Here is a 19,936-nt window from a genome sequence, read left to right as displayed (position 1 = left end):
AAACTAAAAAACACTTAAAAAAGAGGATGGACAGAGAGTTTGTTATATAACAAAACCATGTAAAAGTAAACCCCTTCAAAAGATCTATCAGCCTCTTATATGGCCTGCAATTCCACACCATAAACAGAAACTAAGTGCAGGCGGGAAAGCTACAATATCATAAGCTCATTGATCTAGGCAGTAAACAATCCTACCTCTGAGGTTGCAATAACAATATTCTTCCCGATTCTGGCATTTTTTTCAATGATGCTCTCTGCACATTATAATAAAAGGAGGCGAATTGCTTAAAAGGATAAATGTAAATTGCACTTAAATAATATTTCAAAATTATAGACGATCGTCACATCAAACCAACTATTTAGACCCATATTGCAGGTGTGTTTTAGGTCTCAACACTCGACTACATATTCAATTCAACAAAAACGACATCGTGCAAATTGGACAAGAATTTGGGATGTTAATGCAGAAGTCTTTCCCATCCTCATATTTCGGGTTGCATGTGCAACTCTTAAAATGACGTTTTTTGTCTCATATTTAAAAACTTAAGAATCTCTATCTGAGCCCGAATCTGATTTCACATCTGATTGAAGTTCAACGGGTTTGATTCTGTTAGTATTGACCTCTATTGGGGGAAGTCCCTCCTCGTCACTAGATTCAAGCTCATCCTCTTCTTGCTGGGAGGTCTTCCCATGCAAATTTCCACTAGTGTGACGCCCCGACTCCCATGTACAAAAATACGAGAATCGTGACGTCAGGATGATGACAACACAAGTCACGCATCCCAACGAAATGTGCTCAAGTGTGTGCAACATGCAAAAGTGCACAATAAAAATTGCAGTGGATAATATAAATAAGTCATCTAAGTACCAGAGCTTAAATACAAACATTCAAAATAAATCATCTTTAAAAAGTTATACAGTCATCCCAAAATATATTACAAAAGCAAAAACATAAATAATTGATAAAACAAATCTAGATACGGGAGCAATCCCAGATCACTCATCCAACAGAGCCAAGCTAAGGCTCGTCATCCACATCTGCATCAAAAGCTGCAATACCATAAAATGGTACCGCAGGTAAGTAATAATCCAAATAACTCTCGGGATAAAAACGCATTAATGCAACCAACAAATAGATCGCAAAACCTCATTTTTTCCGAAAATGATTATTTTCTAACACACGCCAAAATCTCAATTTGGCCCAAAAATATAATCCGTCATTTTCTCAGAAAATGATTCACATAAAAATCAACCATTTATCAGACACTGTAGGTGGGAATCGCAGGCAGGACTATACCACCATCCCTACCGCGTGCACCGTAGGCGGGAATCACAGGCGGGACTCTACCACCATCCCTACAGTCTCTTTTCTTTTTTCTCAAACCAGTCAATCCAGTTGTTTCAAACACTCAAAATCATTTCTCATGAAAATCCAATTTTCAAATAAACACATGAAAATCCAGTTTTCAATAAACACATGAACGTGAATGTATGTACACGAAAACTCAGTTTCATTTACAAACATGATCATGCGTGCAATATGCCATGTACATGAACAACGCCATAACAACTAACAATGCAAACCAAACACACAACAACTCCGTCCACAATCCATCCGACTCCCGAACTCCTCGGATTCAGTCTGGCATAACTAACCAGTTCACATATAAAATGAGTTAGTGCAAAAATACATTTAAATCATGAAAGTTCTTTGAGAAAATACTTACAGTGCTATATTATAATTTTCGAAGGATCACAGAGCTACAAGAAGTGGCAACAGAGCTGCAGAACAGTGCAAAATGCACTGTGGCCGTGGGTCTCAAAAATCCACTTTTGAATGGATACAAATCAAGACCCGAAATTGATAGGGTAGGGCTTAGAGATGTCAGTGAAGCTAGTGGTAATGGTGGTTTGTCGTGGGTGGCAGCGTAGGAGGTAGTTTTAGGCCAAAAAGTCCAAAACAAAAATGGAGTTGGATGTACTTCACCGGTGATAGATCGGGGCTAAGGATGGGTGTTTTGGGTTGCTAGGAGGTCGAGGATGAAGTGGTGAAGAAATGGTGGCCAGAGGTGGCGCGACGACGGCGCAACGGTTCAAGGAATGCCGCGGCTTTGAGTTGTTCGTGGTGGCTAACGGTGGCGTGAGAGAGGCTGAAACTGAAGAGAAGTGGTCGCCGGAGGGAGGGGAAGACGATGGGCTGGGCGGTGCCGGCCACGGCAGTGCGGCGGCGGTGAGCTGGGAGAAGGCGACGCAACGCATGGGGAGAGAGGGGAGAGGCCTTCCGCGCGGGAGAGAGAGGAGAGAAAGGGAAGAAGAAAAGGAAGGAAGGAAAAAAAAGAAAAAAGAAGAAAAGAAAAAAAGAGGGAAAAGAAAAATTGAGGGAAAGAAATGAGGTCCAATCCTTACATCTTGGGTCAAAAAAATGATCCAACGAAAATGATTTTTAAACAGCTAGTCAATTAAAATAATTTAAACGTAATGATACAATGAAAATAAAATAATTTAATCTAACAATCAATTAATTTAAAAGAAAGAATAATTTAAATGCATAACGATAATAAATATTAAGGAAACATCTGAAATTCATTTTCACAATTTAAAGATAATAAAATAAACTATTTAAAAATATCCGACAATTTTAAAATAAGAGAATAAATTTTTTTGAATTAATAAAAATAATCATTCAATAAAAATACACTAAAATACGGGATGTTACAACTAGAATCCTCTAAACGTGTAAATTAGAAGATTTCGGGCCTGCGTCGAGGGGAAGAAAAATACAAGCAACGTAAAAATAGCAAACATGAAATGATTCAGCGAAGCTTGCTTGCTTCTGTTTCCCAGTGCGAACATTGAAAAACTCGAACTGCTACGGCTACTATTATTTAACTGATTCAGCTACATCAAACTTTCACAATCCAATCACGTCATCCTCATGAGGTTTGCATAATTGGTTAAACAAGTATAATTTTATCAGTTGCAGTTGTTAAGATGTGAAGAAAACTCACCATTCCGGAGATTTCTGAAGATGGCGAACTTATTGTTTATAAAAGAGAACTTGGGACACAAGGCATGCCACCTTGCTACCTGATTCCAGAGCCTTTTCCTTTCGACTTATGTCAACCACAACAAAACTACCTGCACATTGAAAGAGCTACTCTATTTCGTTATTTAGTCCTTATAAGATGCTACAAGAATATCACAACAAAAAATAATAAATCATCTGAACGCCCACCCACCCCTCCTTCATCTTCTATACATTCAATCACTTCGGACCATCTTTAGTAACAAAAACAAATGGGAATTTGCTATATCTTTTCTTTTTTATACAAGTATGGAAATGCGATATCTAAATGCTCTAATAGAAATAAAGTCCTGATTCATTTTTTAGAGCTCCTTGCCATCAATAATGAACGGTCAAAAGGCCTCAATACTTTTAAATAGACAACAAAAAAAAAAAAAAAAAAGAAAAAAAAAACACTCCAGGAATTCATGCAGGTTCGAGTCCAGCACCTCTAGAGAAAATACAGACCCAGTGAACTACCATTCGTTTTGATCCCTACTTTTGTTTACCCAGTTTCCCTTAAGAAAAGACAGGTAGTTACCGATACTATGATAGAGTTTAAGATCAATCGAATAGCTAATGCAATGATAGAAATGCTTTATTTTTTTCACAAGGTTATGAAGGTTAAAAAATGAAGTACAATGATTGATCCACCGGAGGTACGTAATAATAACCAACTACAAGAATGAAAGAAAATGTAAAAGTTCGACAGATTTCTTGGAGGGAACGACTTAACCCTCAGATTCCATACAATGGCAGGTAATTTTCTTGGTAAATGTAATCTGGAGTTTACATTCTAGTGATGGGTTCGACCAACACTGCCTGGTGAGATTCCATGTCATCAAAATACTTATAGTAAAAGGTACTGCTAGTCAGCTGCCCAGCATTTATCATTGGGCATACCGCTATTGCAATTTTTTTTATACATTTTTTAACATCTTTAATCATAAAAAATAAAAAATAAAAAAAATATATAATTTTATTGATAGTCATTTTCTTAACCATTAAGAAATATAAAATAAAATAAAATATTTGAACAGTAACTTTGAGCGGTAAGTTTGAGGGGGCAAAATAACATTTTCCTTTAGTAAATGTATTTGGAATAAAGCTTAACAAGTTGGGATTCAAGAATTTTCTGATTTTGAAGTTTTAATGTGAAGCAAACCTCATCTTATCCACATGATCTTGTGAAACTTAGAGCCGGAAACAATGCCAGTGATTTCTCGCCTTGCCCATCCATTAACTTGAGAGAGATATATATAAAAGGTATCAGGATTAAAACTTGGAGGTGGAGACATATTGTGTACAGAGAGAAACAAAACTGTTTCAAAAAGAGGGCAAGGAAGAAGAATTACAAGTAGATAAACAGCATTACAACTTTTTGGCAAACTACCTAGCTAGCTCGATATTCACCCAAGCCGATCACTTTTATGTAGTATATGGACTTTTCTTGAATCCACTTAACTTCTAGTTATTTATAAGTCTAAGATAGAAGCCGTATAAAGTAGAAGGAAATTATCAAACAAAAATATATATATTTATTTTTTTCCTTCTTTTTCTTGGTGCCAGTTAAACGTCAATGCTAGGTATAGAGAGATAGGGTGTGTGTGGGTAAGAAGGATTAGGATTTCATCTTTAACCAATATGTTGACTTTTTTTTTTTTTTTAATTAAAGAGCCGAGAATCACCTGTCCACGAGTGACCCTGTCCCAATTTTATTAATAAACACTCACTTATGGTGGAGGAAAACCGTGGTTACAAACCAATACCTAGGGATATAATATAAAAATCTGAAACTAGGTATAAAAAATAGCTTAGTTTCTTCTATCCAAAAAACAAAAATTAGAGAAAAAACCACACCTGCAACACAAACGTTAGCACAAAACATGGACAAAAAACCTTACAACAACCAAACATCACTCCGAGCCAACAACCAACAAGATGGATGATTCTAACAGCAACGCAAATATGGTAAACCTAGTTTATCCAGTCTAATTAATCCACGAAGGATCCTAGGTAAATCCTCAATAATATTCCATTCCGTGTTAAGACCAGCCGCCCCACTCCGAGCCAACCAGTCAACAACTTTATTTCCTTCCCTATAAACATGCCGGACTACACAAACTATCGAATCCATAAGAACAAGTATATTATCCCAAAAATTCTCTAAATACCATACTCCACATCTCCGCCTAATCCACCACGAGATTACCAATATGTTAACTATGTTTTCTACTTAATGATGAAAAAAGAATACTGTAAAAAAAAGTTTTCTACTTCCTTTAAACCCCATCCTTCAATTCCTAAAGGCTGCAACTTTCTACACAATCTTTAAATCGAAGAAGTTTCAAGGGGCATATGCTAAAGTTTAAAATTCCCAATCTTTTGTGATCCTAGCTTGTTCTTAACTGTTTCTCTACGTCTATACACAAAACCCTAAGGCTCAAAAGTGCAAGGAACATTTCTAAATCAAGGCCACTCAAGTGACATCATAACATCATACATAGTTATGTGAATTCAAGTTTGTTAAGGGTAAGACTTGGCCACTATAGAAAATTCTGCAGCATTGTTACCCAATAGACGTGGCTGTTTAGACCCTCTGTGGGGGCTGTATTGAGAGTTTATTCCTATAACTTTTAACCCCAAGTTACCTATAAAAAATATAATTTTTAACCCCAATGACTCAATCTTGCAATCGCATATATTACCTAAGTATTGAGCCATACCAAGGAGTTAGAATGGGCAAAAACTCCACAACCACAAGGCTGGTTGCACAACCATACACGCGCACACAAACACTTGGTCTTCGTTGGTGCGGCTATGCGCACACTTTGGGATGACAGACAGGGCGAGAGAGAGAGAGAGAGAGAGAGAGAGAGAGAGAGAGAGAGATCACCTGGGCTTTCAGTGATGGAGGAGTCCAAGCGTGAGAGAGTTAGACTTCGTCGGTTCAGGCTGTGCGAGATAGGGAGACAGCGGGAGTTTACTTTCGGCAGGAAGGACCGAGTGAGAGGCAAAGAGGAGAAGAGCTGGCTTTTAGGTGTAGGGATGGCGTGAGAGACGAAGTTGATCTTTGGGAGTTTTGCTACACAACCTCCACCACACTCCACACTTCACATTTTTTAAAATTTTTAAATTTTTTAATATTTTTTTTTAAATTTTTTTTGAGTTTATTCTTTTTAAATTATTTCAAATTTTCTATTCATTATTCATATAATAAATATTTGATAAAAGAAAAAAATAATAAAAATTAAAAAAAATGTGAAGTGTGAAGTGTGAGGAGGTTGTAAAGATTTATTCTTTGTGTAATTGAGTAACTGATGGAGGAATACTGAATGTATTGCAACTTGTTTTTGCAGTAGATAATTTCATAGCATTCCACTGTTGGAAGTATCATGCGGGCAAATTTCAAGGAAATAATCTTGGGAGAAGCCACTATTTGGCTGCATCCATTGCACACATGACGTGGCATCATCCAAACCATACATCTCTCACACATCATCCAAACCGGATTGAGAGAGAGAGAGCTGATGGATGAGAGGTGGAGAGCGAGAGAGACGTGGAGGGCGAGATAGAGAGACTGAGAGAGAGGTGGAGGGCTTGGCTGGCTCGGAGGTGCTTGGGGAGGAGTCACGATGGTTAGAGGAGCTGCTCGGTAGGGCTAGAACCGACGCACGGCGACGATAGGGTTGTCGGTGGCCCCTAGCTTGTGTGAAACCCATTTTATGGGTAGTTTGGGTGTGTGCGACAGAGTGGGAGAGGGAGGTTCGTGGTGGCTGGGTCTGTGAGAGGTGGTCACTGGTGTGAGTTGGTGGAGTTGCGGTGGCCTGGGTGGCCGCTTACGGCGGTACAGGTGGAGAGAAATGGGTGAAATCCATTTCGGTTGGGTTATTGCAGGGGAGAGAGAGAGAGCTGCGCTTGAGGGAGATTGGTGGTGGCTGGTTTGGTAGCCGACGTGAGAGGGAGTCGCCGATGGTGGCGGTGCGGCTAGACGGTGCACGGCGGCATCGGGCTAGGCTGGAGGTGAATCGGGCGTGGGGGAGAATCAGGCCAGAGGAAGGAGAGAGAGAGAGAGAGAGAGAGATAAAGTGAGGAAAAAAAACCAGAAGCAGCCACGTAATGTGTGCAAGGTGTGCACACACTACAGTGACTGCTCTGTAGCACTACTTAATTTTCAGAGAAAGTTGTGAGAGAAATCAATGATATATATGTAAATTGGGGAATGTGCAATTTATTTGGATGGTATGCAACTTGGGAAGAGTTCCCAACCAAAAGGAAAATGTATAATTAATGGTTCTGATTGTAACTAGCAATGATCCTTGCAACCCAATGTTTCTAAGGTCTTTTCTAAATTAGTAGAGAGAATACGTCGAAAATTTTGAAAGCATGTGAAAAAGTTGAAAGAAAAAGAAGCTTATTTACTTGCATTCCATATCCATTTGCTTATTACGCCTTGAAGATTGTTATGTGATGGATCTAGCTTCAACAATTTGTCATGGTTTCATAAGAAATCCGAAAGCTTTGTTAAGTTGAGAGAACTCAAAGATAAAATTCATAATGTTGAAGAGTTATTAGAACTAGCTTTGGTTAGGCATGACAAATTGCCTAATGAGTTTCTTGAGAGGTCTAGATAAGTGAGTTGGGTAAGGATAGAGAGCGAATTTGGGGATGGATCCAGACAAATTGTAATAATCAATCTATAGGACTAGACTTAGAAGGAATTAAGGTTTCCAATTGAAGCATGTAGTTGACTAGGGAACTTGTGTGATCAATATTATGACCTTAAACTGGAAGGTCAGACATATGATCAATATTTTGACTCCAATTCCGAGAACCCATATCACAATCATGCTCTGTTTCAGGAGTATTGTGGTAGGGATGGGCGAGCTGGAGACCAAGGCTTCAGAGTTAATCTACTGGAATTCTTTGGTACTCGACAGGCTGAAGGTTTCAGCGATTGGTTACACAAGGTGGAGCGTATTTTTTATTGTAAAGATGTTCCAGATCATATGAAGGTGAAACTGGTTAGCATTAAGTTGAAGGGTCGAGCGTTTGTCTGGTGGGAGCAATTGAAGTGGTCCATGGAGCGACAGGACAAGATCAAGATTGGCGACTGGGAATACATGAAGGTCACTTTTTACCCTTCGGATATATTCAAACCTTGTTTCAAGGTCTTCACATATTGAGGTAGGGAGTGAGATCCGTTGATGATTATACCGAGGAGTTCTATTAGTTGGTGGCTTGGAATGATCTTTCTGAGATTAAAGAGCAGATGGTAGCACGGTGTAGGACGTCCCTAGCCTCCACTCTCTATGGACTGCTTCTGAGGCCAATCAACATGCTCTGATCATAGAGAAGTAGCAAACTAGGCAACCTGTGGCTAGAAGCGACCTGAACACATAAGGAGTCCATCCACAGGAGACTCACCCTACTTCGTACTCAACTCAAGGTCAGAGTCCAAGCGTCACTAATATTTAGTGTTTCATATGCAGGATCCCTGTCATAGGGCAATGGAATGCAAAAAGCCTGCCAATCAGGAGGGGAAAACCTTCTGATTAATGTGAATGACATGGAGGATGATGAGGACATTGGAGAACCTGTCTTTGACGATGACGATGATGAAGGGGATCTTTTGTACAGAGATTATAATGAGACCCTTGTTGTAAAAAAAAGTTTACTAACTCTCAAGGATGAATCAGGAGAAGAGTGGTTGAGGACTAATATTTTTCAACCTACCTACACTATTATTGAGAAGGTGTGCAAGTAAATCATAGATAGTAGTAGCTGTGAGAACGTGGTATTTGAGGAAGCAGTTCAGAAGCTCCAACCCAAAATAGACCGTCACCGAAGTCGTACAATCTGTCATGGTGAAGAAGGGCAATGAGGTCACAATCGACTGGTGGTGTTTGGTCTCTTTTTCGATTGTCTAGAAGTATTTTGATAATGGCTGATGTGACGTGGTATCTATAGATGCTTGTCATTTATTGTTAGGTAGACCATGGCAGTATGATAGAAGAGTGGTTCAAGATGAACGCAAGAAAACCTATTCCCTTGGCATTAAAAGGAAGAATGTCGTTTTAGCACCTTGTAGGGAGGGAGTTGTCTCTGAACCTGAGGCTAAAACATGGAACAATCTTCTATATAGGGCTAAATTTTGGGCAGAGGCAGAGAAAGAGGGCATGGTGTATGCCTTGGTGCCATGCAGTAGTAATGGCAGAGCTAATCGTGATTTGTTGCCAGAGGTGCAACAGATGTTGTATGAGTTTGTAGGATCTAATGCAGAGGACCTTCCTCCTGGCCTTCCACCTATGAGAGATATACAACATCAGATTGAATTGGTTCCGAGATATAGTTTTCCCAACAGAACAACTTATCACCTCAATCCCAAAGAATCTAAAAGGTCTTCGGTGACTGTCGAACATTTATGCTCTAGTAAGGAGGAGAAAGAAGTTGTGACCGATATTTTCGATACCAAAATATTGGTACGACCCTTTACCCTCCACACCAGTTTCGGGCTTTTATCCAAACTCGGGCTACCATTTCTTTTTTGCCCTTCAAGTCTTCAGCTCCCTTACAGCCCATGCCAGAGCCCAGCCTACTCCCTTTCCACACGGTGCAACTTATCCACATATTCATTATTGAAAATTTTTGGGCCCAAAAGGCCCAAGCCCGTGCCCAACTCAACCCACTATAGAATAAACTCAACTTTATTCTTTATATCCAATAACACTTTTTGCATGGCCTTAAAAGACAACTCCTCCCCTTTCCCTGACGACTCCTTGGAGAACTGAACATCCCCATTGGAAATACGAACCGCCTGCTGCTTTAACTTCGAAGAAGGCTGCACCAACTTCCCACCAGCACCCCCCCCCCCCCCCCCCCCCCCCCCCCCCCCCCGCCAAACACCCCTCCCTACTAACCTCCATCCTCAACAGCAGCTTCATCAATACCTCCACGAAAGAGCCCTTCCATCTTGCTTCCACCTGAAAAGAAAAAGCTACCTTCTCCTAAGCTTTGTTCTTCTCGACCGAAACGGAGGAACACAAAATTACCTTTCTCAGCGCTTCTCCAAACCTCCTTCATCCCTCACCCTTCAACCCTTATGGCACCATAATCAGACCGCGCCTCTTATCATGCCCAAACTCTGACAACGTAAAAAACTGACCGTATCTATTCTGGCGCATCTGCACCACCAACACCTAATTCCATTTTCTGGGAATTCTAAAGAACTCAGAAGATCCAACTGATGCACCACAATCCCCCACCGTCGATGCCAACCACTCCATTGCTACAACACCAATAGAAATAAATTTAACGACCCTACGACTACTCTCCGTGATTCTCTACCATTGATCATTTTCACATTTCAACTCAAATATCTTTTGATCAATGAGAAACTTCCTGCACGACCCTATCGAAATGACTAGAACCACCATACTCAATAACAAGAACTAAAAAACAGGAAAAATAAAACGAGCAAATTAACTCTGAAATAGATTAAATATTCATCCCGGTGAGATGCGCCGGAAAGGGAAGATGAAAGAAACCCAGTCATTAAGGGTAAGACAAACTCTATGGTAAGCATATCTCAGTATTTAAATTACCAAAAACTATTAATCATCTTTTGAACAATTGTCCTTTCATCATTCCTTTGAGATAACATCAGATAGTTAGCTTAATGGTGAGATTATAAAATAATGATTGTTAAAAAAATGAAGAATTATATTATTCTCTATCGCAGTAAGTGGACTATTTAACCATATCTTGACTGCTTGGGCAGTGTATAAATTGCTGGACAGCGCCTTAACTACATAAGCACCAGAGTGCTTGAAATTCTTAAAAGCTCATTGGAGAGATGTTGTACAGTTAATGAAACTGCATGCTCTTGCATGGATGATCTTGATTGATGATGGCCGAAATAAGTTCCTTTTCTTTTTTTCGAAATAGATCTATAACAATATAGTAAGAAGTAAAACTAAACTAAACGGAGCTGCCAAATGGGTCTTAAATCTTTAATTTGTAACGACTGTGTATTATATATTTTTGTAACAAAAAAGTCTAGCAAAACAAGCATCCTCATCCATCTAGTACCCATCATGGTAAACATGATTTATACGTCCAATTTGAACCTACAACAAGTTTATGTGCATCAGCTTCCCATGCCTGTCATAGACCATCAGAAACAAAGAGACGTTAAAAAGTTCAGAGCCACATTTAGTTCTTATTTACGGTGTTCAAGCTTGAAGAACCTGACAGTGAACAATGTGACTTTTCAGGCGGTTCCGGCCAGCAAGGCTGGACAAGAGATTTGTGACCAAAGTCTTGAACTGTCCTTTCCCTGCTATAGTTTCCCATAAATGTTCAGCCGCAGGATCCCTTGCATTTTCAGATTTTGAAACGTCCACCAGAGAAATGCTCATATTGTTTCTGATGATACACAGTTTGCCGTTAAGGGGAAGAAGAGCAGCTGCTTCCAATGCTCGAGAATTCCCTAAATGCATTTTACTGTCAATATGCTTGCTCCAGGAATCAGTAGCTTCATCATAAACCCGAAGTTTACAGCCATCCTTGCAGTCCAAAGCATAAAGGTGCCCAATAAGGGAAGTACTTGGGTTCCTCCAGCCTGCCACCATTCCATCATAAACCGGGTGCCAGCTGTCAGTTTCAGGTTGATAGACCTCGCTCAGAACCTGTCGATGAGACCCGAGCCCTTTCAAGTACCACTTGCCCTCGTAGACAACCCCAATAAATGGAACCATTGCTGTGCTCATGTCCGAAATAAAGGACCACCGATTCTTGTTAGGATCATAGACTTCAGCTGATCTCAAGGATCGGTGCACACCGCCATTCTCTCCGCCCGCTACATACAAGCAATTGTTTATGACACAAGATCCAAAAATATGTCGCCGGCGAAGCATATCTGGAGCACGGTGCCATTTATTAGTCCTGGCACTATAAAATATGACCCGTCTCATTGATCCCTTTAGCGGGTCTTTACCACCAAACAGGTAGAGGTGACACCCACTAAGGACAGCACAACCAAACCCAAGGGCTTCAGAATATTCCTTAGGGACTGGGGGGAGGGGATGCCAAAGCTGATATATAGGATCAAAGGCATGCCATGATATTTTCCCATCTCGGTCTCTTTTAATGACATATACCCATTCTTCTGCAATCCCAAGGCTTTTACGAAGTGAGTAAAAGAAGTTGCCAGCCAAAAGACGATACCATCTTTTGCAGACCAGCCGGAGTTTCCTATGCTCAACTCTTGGGACACGGATTAGGCAAGCAATAGCAAGATCATCAGGGAGTCCTGGGAGCAGAGGGGATTGATTTCGACTCCTGTCACCACGTGATGGCTTGCTTCTTGTTGGATGAATGGATGGTTTAATGTCAGGCTGAAGACAGAGCTTTGTCCCAGGAACAAATCTTTTGGCGCCAGCAACAGTTTTGAGGCCTGCATCTACCCTACATAAACAAGTTGTATCAACCTGCAAAGGTACGTGCGTACAATAATTAACTTTCTTGTCACCTACTTCGTTACACCAACGGAGGGTAAATAAACAAGTCTTGTATATAAGTGCTTAACAGAAGCATCTTTCTTTCCCTCTCTTTAAAGAAAAAGTGGATAAAAAATTATTGCAAAAATCAAACTATAAATAACTGTTTGAAGTAAGATTAATATGTATAATGAAAGAAAAGTAACAATACAATAAGTCGCACAGTAAATGCTAAGTATGATATAATTTTTTTTTATTAGTACGATATAAATAAAACTATAAAGAAATTTGAATCTTATTTAATGAGGCCATTAACAAGGCAACAACAGTCAACAGTTATTATACACAAGCCTCAAAGTTAAAGAACTGTATTACCAGATAACTCATCCACCGAAATAGATTTATTCACCAAACACCAAATGGAGCAGCATAACAAGAATTTGGAATAATACATAGGAATAGAGTTTAGCAAAGATGCCAATGAATTGAAATGGTTCCTACGGCTAGGGACCTTGCCTTTTAATGCCATGAAAGGAACTAAAGGAAAATATTGATCGTGTGGGTTTTACTTTTTTGTTTGCATTTTCAATTTCAGGGTCTCTAGCATCTGCCAATTATAGAAGCCACGGACAACAAGCAACCTATACTTTTTATGCCCTGTCATAGCCACGAGGGATGATGGCTGGCCATGGTGGTAAGGACTCTCTGGTTGCATTTAGAACCAATCCTCTATACCATTTATACTGCTTTCTATCCCCCCCCCCCCCCCCCCCCCCCCCCCCCCCCCCCCCCCCCCCCCAAAAAAAAAAAAAAAAAAAAAAAAAAACCCATTTTGGTTTACATGACATCACAAGTACATTTTCTAGAAGAGAATTTTTTATCAATCCCCTACAAGATACCCAAAGTTATTTCCTACAATCGAGACGTACAACTGAAATACCTTCTCCTTATCCAACTCTTTTGGGAAGATTTCAGCAAGGGTTCCTCCGAAAAGAGAACAAACACCAAATAGATCTCGTACATTAAGTAACTACACTCACAAAAGTGTGCATTGTCCAATTTCTATAAAGCATTTGAAACTCACGGTCGTCTCATTGTACATTATAGCTTTTCTAAGCACCTTAGCGACCAAATCAGATTATCAGAATTGAATTGGAACAAAATTCAACAACAGGAAACAACCAAGAAACGCAAACTTACACACAAGTATGAGAAAAGGGCAATTTCAAAGAGCATGAAATAAACAAAGGATTGTCCAACTCAGCAGTCGGTTCTATCACAAAAGAAACAAGTGATGTAAATTAGAGCAGAAAATGAGCAGTAAAGGTTGACAACCAATTTACCAGAGGCGGTTGAATCATTCTGTCCATTTCTCGTCGTCCAAGGACTTGCCAACACCAGATTTGTCAAAACCCCACCTCCAAAATCAAGTAACTATCCTCCAATCACCATTTCCCACACAAACACGTAAATGCAACAAACGCACAACTGATCACAAAACCTAATGATCGCTGTCACTACAGGACCAAAACCTACCTTCAAAACATAACACGAAGTCACTCTGATTATTCAGTAAAGTTATTTCGTAATATCCAAAACTGACATTTAGAATCAAACACCCATCTGAAGAAACTCACGGGCAGCTGAAAAATAGCCTAAGAATCACAAGCTCAATACGTTTGAAAGCAAAGACCAAACCAGAGTCAACCGCAGTTGACCAAAACACTAACCCAACTTCATTACCCCATTATCTCCAAAACCTATGTCCAAAATCAAAAAGCCATGTGCCCAAACCTCAGAAAGTCAGCTCCCATGGCCATCAGACAGAGAAATCAGAGAACTCAAGATCTTATCTTTTCAGAGAAAAACCCAAAGAAACCCAAATGCGAGACAGTAGAAAACAGGGGGGCAAATGGAGCGCTGAAAGAAGGATAGAGACCACTCGCACCATTAAAATCTTCAGTGGAGTTTCGGGCCCATCACTTCAACGGCACAACCTACCAAAGCAGAAGTGTGTGAAGAAAAAAGCGAACCCCTAGACCATTAAAGGAAGAGAGAAAGGGTACTTTAAATGATGACATTATGTCGTTGTTTATTACTGGAGAAAATTAAACACAGATTCACGCTTTAAATTGGAAGATTGCTCTTTTTAAGTTTTATGCGAGAAGAGAGAGAAAATTTTGGGTCAAAAAAATGGACTTTTCATTTACTTATTTATATTTTATTTTATTGTTTTAAACTTTCCTTCTCATGAAAAAAGCAGACCATAGGCAAAGATGAGCGAAAGAAACTAAGGTACTATTTAGGGCTCCACAGCCCACAAAATGGTTAATTGCAAAAGATTTTAATGAATGTGTTGACCCAACAAGTCTTTAGTGCCGAGATTGAAGTAAGAAATAGAGTTTTTTTTTTAATTATTTTTTTTTATAATAATGCTTTTAATTATAGAATTTCATTAAAACAATTTATTATTAAAAATTTCTTTTTTATTTGGTAAACCTGTACTTAAAATCACTTTAAAACTAGTTATGGTGTTGTTTTTTTAAATGTAACATAGCTTTTCAACAAAATTTTTACTAGTTTGGATACTGAGGTATTTTCAAGTATTTTTATATATTTTGAAAATACCTCACTACTATTTATTATTTTATTATTATTTGTTACTTATTTTTTACTGCTATTTATTACTATTCAATATTCTATCATTACTTTTTTATTATTTTTTCATTACTATTTACAGAATACTTGAAAATATCTTACTATTCAAACACATTTAGTTTTGAAAAATAAGATTTTTAATTTTTTTTTAGGTGCTTAAAAGCACTTTTTATAAATTTACTTTACTTTAAAAGAACTTTTAGACTATTAAAAAGACTTTTTAAGCCTTCAAACCTAAATCCAAACAAACTCTTTTAATATTTGATTGATAATCAATGAGGATTGTTTTTTTGGTAGCTGTCAAAGTTGGGTCCTCTCATCTTTTGTTGATGATCAGAATGGGCCATGGACACTAAGACCTCCTTCTTTAGTGAAATAAGACCATTGTGATTAGATTATGATAATCCAAGCCTTCTAATCTATACTTTTTCTTGTATATATTCTGTAATTTATTGCTTTTTTCCATTCTTTGTTGATGGAAGGGGGTTTTGGGATAATAGGCTGAGTTTTATTTAAAACTAATCAAGCGAGGGAATGATAAGGGATATTTAACTAAAAATAATATATATAATTTTTGAAATAAGTATTTTGAATATGGTAAATTTAAAAGGAAAATTCTATATACCACACTACCATCACATTCTCATCCCACTATGTAAGATGTGACACGTTTATCACTATTGAATGATCTTACATAGTGGGATGAGAATGTGGTATACAGTATGGCTTCACAAGAGTAAGACTGTTTTGGTTTATTTGTGAACTATTTTTTTATTTTTTTACAATATCAAGTTAATCACGCCTCCATACTTAGTTTCTGTTTTAAAATAAATTAGTATATTATTTGCCATTTAGTAATCTTAGTTTTAAATAAGAATAATTGATTTAATTAGATGTATTATTTTTCATTTAATAAGTTTTTAATTGAATTGTATATATATTTTTTTCATTTAATGATAGTACAGTTAGAGGGATCATATGGCTTCACAAGAGTAAGACTGTGTTTGGATGTTAAGCTGATCTCAATTCTTTATGAGTAATAGTGAGTTGAGTAGTGGAGTAAGTTATATGAGACCCGTCTAAATTGAGTTTAAAATATGTTTGAATGTTAAGATGCGTTTAATACTTTTTATGACAATTAATTGAAAAAGATTATGAATCTCACGTATAAGATGTATTAAGTTGAAAAAAATTATGAATTAATTATAACTAAATTGGAATCTGAATGATTTAATCGTTAAAAAAGATTTTTTTTTTATTATTTTAAAAGAAAAAAAAAAAAAGAAAAGAAAAGTCAGGTGACACAATTTTAATAAAGAATTTTGACGAAGGATGCACAAAAAAGTCGTCCTAACTGGACAGACCAAAGTTCCTAACCATCTGTCTGAACTCTTTTGTCTGATTGCAATTTGATTTTCTAAGGATGAATACGAAGATCACACATATTCTTTTATATTCCCTCTCCGAGAAATAATTCGAAGCAGGCCAATTCATATGATGCAATTGAAGTGGGGCCCACAATTGTTCTTCAAACCTTTTACCACAACCTACAAAACTGTTAGGCAGATCGGCTAATAGAATATTTTGTCAATTAATCACCATTTCTTTTTTTATTTCAATAAGTAATAATTATATATAATTGGTCTCTACCTGAACTACTTGACCGGCCTATATGAAAACGAATATCACACCATTCAAATAAAAAAAAAAAAATGCAATTTTAAGGATTATAAATTTTGCACTCTTTTTTAAAAAATAGATAAATCTAGAACCTATATAAAAAAATAATTTTTTCAATATTAGATCTCATTTTTCTCAAAAAGAGTGTACGAGACTTTGTTTAAATAGTGAGATGAAATGAGATGGTTTTAGATGAAAGTTAAAAGTTGAATAAAATATTATTAGAATATTATTTTTTAATATTCTTATTATTTTCTGATTTAAAAAAGTTGAATTTTTTATTATATTTTATGTAAAAATTTAAAAAAATTGTAATGATGAGATGAAACCGTTTCTATTTCTAAACGTAGCCTTAGATAGACTCTCGTGTGACCAAAATATATATTGAATTGATTGTTGTGTGGTTGTTGATCGGCCCAGTTTGAATACAAGAATAATTTCAACTCATTTCATTTCATCTAATCATTATAATTTTTTTAAAATTTTCACACAAAATATAATAAATAATTCAATATTTTTAAATCTCAAAATAATAATAATATTAAAAAATAATATTTTAATAATATTTTATTTAATTTTTAATTTTTAACTCAATTCATCTCATCTTAAATTACCATTCAAACCGTACCTAATTTTGTTGATTGCTGTTTAACTTTACTCTTGTTTCAAAAGTCTTGGAGTACTTATTAACCCCATATGCACCCTTCAAAGATATATGAACAACTTATTATCTTAATTTTTAATAATTATTATTATTATTATTATTTTATCATCTCTCTTGATAATAAATAATTAAAAAACTATTTATAATTTTTCTCTTATCATCTAGTTATTCCAAATCACATTATACGATAATAAATAGCATTTTTTTTATTAGATAAATGTTAGATTTGCATCTCAATCAGTCACGATCACTTTATGCTCTACATGAAAGATACAATAATTCTATGCAAACCCGCAAATTATTATGAACACAGAGATTAAATTGATTCGTTTGCTTTTTCCTTTTGGAGGGAGATGTTTGAAAGATGTTTTTCTCAACTTGGGGGACAAGGCATGAAGAGGTCCTTGTGAAGATTATGAAAGTAATTGTAGTGGGGTTCACATTTACTTTCTTTTGCACACACTTGCATTGGTAAACCACGTAAATAAAGAAAAGTAATGGCAAACTTACATTACATGATATATATTGATCGGAGATCTTCGCCCTCCGGTCTATCTTCAAAGGAAAGTTCTATATACTACACTCTTATCTTATTTTTATCCTATTGTGATAATGTGATGTTGTCCATAACTTTTAGATCAATTCTTATTTTTTTAATAAAAAAGAGCAGATGATTAATGATCAATACCACGTCAACATAGTGGAATGAAAGTAAAATATCATGTAAATGCATGTGGAGAGCATTAATAACCGTGAAAAACCTTAGTAGACCCAATAGAGATAATTGTTGATCCTTAATTCAAAGTAAAAAAAAAAAAAAAAAAAAACAACCTAATTCCATATTAGTGGGTTTGAAGTGATCATCAGAGAGCATCATGGCACTCGTTTTCAGTCTTGGGGATTAAATCTAAGCCAGAAAATTTGCAGGACTGGCAATATTCCTGGCCGTGAGTGAGCCAAGGAGACAGTAACAAGTATTATGCTAAAGAGAGGTTATTGTTGATTTGCTTTCATGTCTTTTATGATCATCTTTATTTCGTCTCCCAAAGAAGACAGGCTTAAAAAAGACAATAGAGAAACAACAATGGTTTCATGGCTGCAGATTTTTCTATGATTTCATATTTCTTAATTAATGGTCTTGTATCAGTCCATGCCACCCAAGCTCATGGGTCACAGCCACCAGGCATAAAATCTCTAGTATCTATAAGTTTTGCCATTAGCATATTGAGTTCAGACACACGGTCCATATCTAACAAAAAAGGACTGTATATTGATCAACTTAATAACAAAAGGGATATGAAAAACCGTAGGCGATTAATACAAAAATGATTGAAACTCCAATTTTTAACAAAAAATGACATCAGAACCTTCTATTCCAATGACGAATTCTCAATAACACAAAAGGCAGTCGGATGGCAAATATGTGACTCGATGCCGCAGATACAGAACTGAACATGCCTAGGTGACTAAATCCCGCCTCACTTGACACCAGCATCGGACCCCAAATACCAATTTCATTATATGAGACATAGCTGATTTGGGAGTACAATGGAAATTGTTATCAGATTGTACCATCGGTGTGTATCAATCATCGAGGTGACGCTAAGCTGACTGATTAAAAAACAATCAACTTTACCATCGGTAGCACTGTTATGCCCAAACAAGGAAAGGGATGCATCACATAATGGAGTCAAACCTCAATTTATAGGCCCTGCTACCAACCACCCATGTCCAAGTTAGCAACTCTTCATCTATCTCGGTGTTATTTCTCACATGCATCCAGGAAGCCTTAAATCTATACGGAATATATCATATTGTGGCCTGAATGCCCCAATCAAAATGTGGGGGAATATAAACATGCAATCCATAAATAGTGTGAACTGTAGAAATGACTAGAAATTAGACAGTTACCACACAAGATAATTGATAAATTATGCCATCTCAGACAGTTACCACATCTGAAATGAACTCTATTGCAAAAGAAATTCGTGGCGGCCTTCTCTATTTCACCACTGCTTCTGATATCTAGGATGAACTTCAGGTTTGATATCTTCGCAGTGATGGCCCTCATGTTTTTACCTTGGAGAAATCTCTGAGTTCTATTTCTCAAGGTTCAAAGTCTATCACTGAATATTTTAGTGATTTTAAGACTATTTGGATGAATACATCAGTTATTGTCCTCCTACTCGTCACTATGGAATTCTAGAGACTTGTACTTGTGCTATTTTAAAGAATCTTGCTAATCGCCAACAAGTTGATTATGCGATGAGGTTCTTAATTGGTTTGCATGATTCTTACTCAGCTTTGCGTAGTCAATTGCTTCTTCTTCTCCACTACCATCCATGAGCAAAGTCTTCTCTCTGTTATTGCA

At 37.2% G+C, this 19,936-nt stretch overlaps 1 protein-coding gene, 1 long non-coding RNA gene and 1 pseudogene across 2 annotated transcripts; all 3 read right to left on the bottom strand.

Moving 5' to 3' along the window:
- Positions 1-456: 456 nt before the first annotated feature.
- On the bottom strand, positions 457-4,456 carry LOC121251601 (annotated as a pseudogene).
- A 1,774-nt stretch (positions 4,457-6,230) lies between these two features.
- On the bottom strand, positions 6,231-18,084 carry LOC121252446. The gene is made up of 3 exons (XR_005938224.1): positions 18,072-18,084; positions 16,599-16,601; positions 6,231-6,362 (listed from the first exon to the last, which is right to left on the bottom strand). It is a non-coding gene; the product is annotated as an uncharacterized LOC121252446 (long non-coding RNA).
- LOC121252445 (F-box/kelch-repeat protein At1g55270-like) lies at positions 11,068-14,687 on the bottom strand. Its single transcript, XM_041152099.1, has 2 exons — positions 13,907-14,687; positions 11,068-12,554 (listed from the first exon to the last, which is right to left on the bottom strand). The coding sequence occupies exons 1-2, from the start codon at positions 13,931-13,933 to the stop codon at positions 11,298-11,300; spliced, it is 1,284 nt and encodes a 427-aa protein (XP_041008033.1). The 5' UTR covers positions 13,934-14,687; the 3' UTR covers positions 11,068-11,297.
- Positions 18,085-19,936: the final 1,852 nt, after the last annotated feature.

This window comes from Juglans microcarpa x Juglans regia, chromosome 2S (assembly GCF_004785595.1).
Source record: "Juglans microcarpa x Juglans regia isolate MS1-56 chromosome 2S, Jm3101_v1.0, whole genome shotgun sequence".
NCBI lineage: Eukaryota > Viridiplantae > Streptophyta > Magnoliopsida > Fagales > Juglandaceae > Juglans > Juglans microcarpa x Juglans regia.
Note: the sequence above shows the minus strand (reverse complement) of the source record. Positions and strands in the feature narration are given on the sequence as shown.